This window comes from Larimichthys crocea, chromosome XIII (genome assembly GCF_000972845.2).
Source record: "Larimichthys crocea isolate SSNF chromosome XIII, L_crocea_2.0, whole genome shotgun sequence".
Lineage (NCBI taxonomy): Eukaryota > Metazoa > Chordata > Actinopteri > Sciaenidae > Larimichthys > Larimichthys crocea.
This window is the reverse complement of record NC_040023.1, coordinates 16,653,257-16,654,213: the sequence shown is the minus strand read 5'-3', so window position 1 is coordinate 16,654,213 and position 957 is coordinate 16,653,257. Positions and strand designations below refer to the sequence as shown.

Below are 957 nucleotides of genomic sequence, written 5' to 3'. Positions count from 1 at the left end.
TCATAATTATTATTCATTATTCATAATCTTACTTACGTAAAAGTGTATTAAAGAAAAGTATATTTTATTATCAAATATGAAATCAAAGGTGAAAGTAGACTACTCATTGTGCAGAAAATGTATTAATTATATACATTATATTATTGAATTTTTGTGGTTGGTTGATGTTTGATGTTTGGGTGACTGTAGGTTAGTTTGTAACAAATATGACATATGTTATATATAATAATAACAACATAATAATAATGTGTGTGTTAACAGATCATGAAAGTCACTACAGCTCAGATAAATGTAAAAGTACAATATTATTTGGGAGCAGCATAAAAGTAAAATATTACAGTACCAGTGTGTGTGTGTGTGTGTGTGTGTGTGTGTGTGTGTGTGTGTGTGTGTGTGTGTGTGTGTGAAGATGATGATGATGATGCTGACAGGCAGCCAATCAGCTCTCTGCTCCCTCCTCTGCAGGCCTCTCTTTGGCTGACAGTATTGCATTGATCAGCTGCGCTGCAATTACAGCTGCGAAGAGCCGTGAAGCCGACAGAGAAAACACAAATATCTGAACTGCACCTGCGAAAATGTCTCATCAGGTAAAACGTGAATTGTTTTATTTTATTCAGCCACACGCTGAAGATGTCTTTATCATCGCTTGAATGAATAGCGGCTGTAGAGATGGGGCGTTCACGCCATCTAACTGTATGTCATCCATCTTTGACGGTGTGGGATGAGGAAGAAAAGCGAGTCTCAACATTAAATCTAACTGTGTCAGCGCACTCATGCCGCAACTACAGTTAATATAATGCAAGCATATTGATTATTATATAACATAAAGATGAATAAAGAATAAAGAAAATGTTATTAAGCAGGATTATGATTAATAAACAGGACGCGGCTTTAAATATAAAGAAGAAGAGAGGATAACAAATGTCTGACTGGTGCATTTAATACCGATTTTGACAT

The 957-nt window shown here is 35.4% G+C and overlaps 1 protein-coding gene across 1 annotated transcript in view; it reads left to right on the top strand.

The window, feature by feature from the left end:
• Positions 1-456: 456 nt before the first annotated feature.
• The window catches only part of acbd7 (acyl-CoA binding domain containing 7), a 2,721-nt gene continuing 2,220 nt past the window's right edge, over positions 457-957 (top strand). The window contains exon 1 of the mRNA XM_027286840.1: positions 457-587. Coding sequence (XP_027142641.1) covers positions 576-587 — 12 coding nt within the window. The 5' untranslated portion in view covers positions 457-575. The remainder of the gene's footprint in view (positions 588-957) is intronic.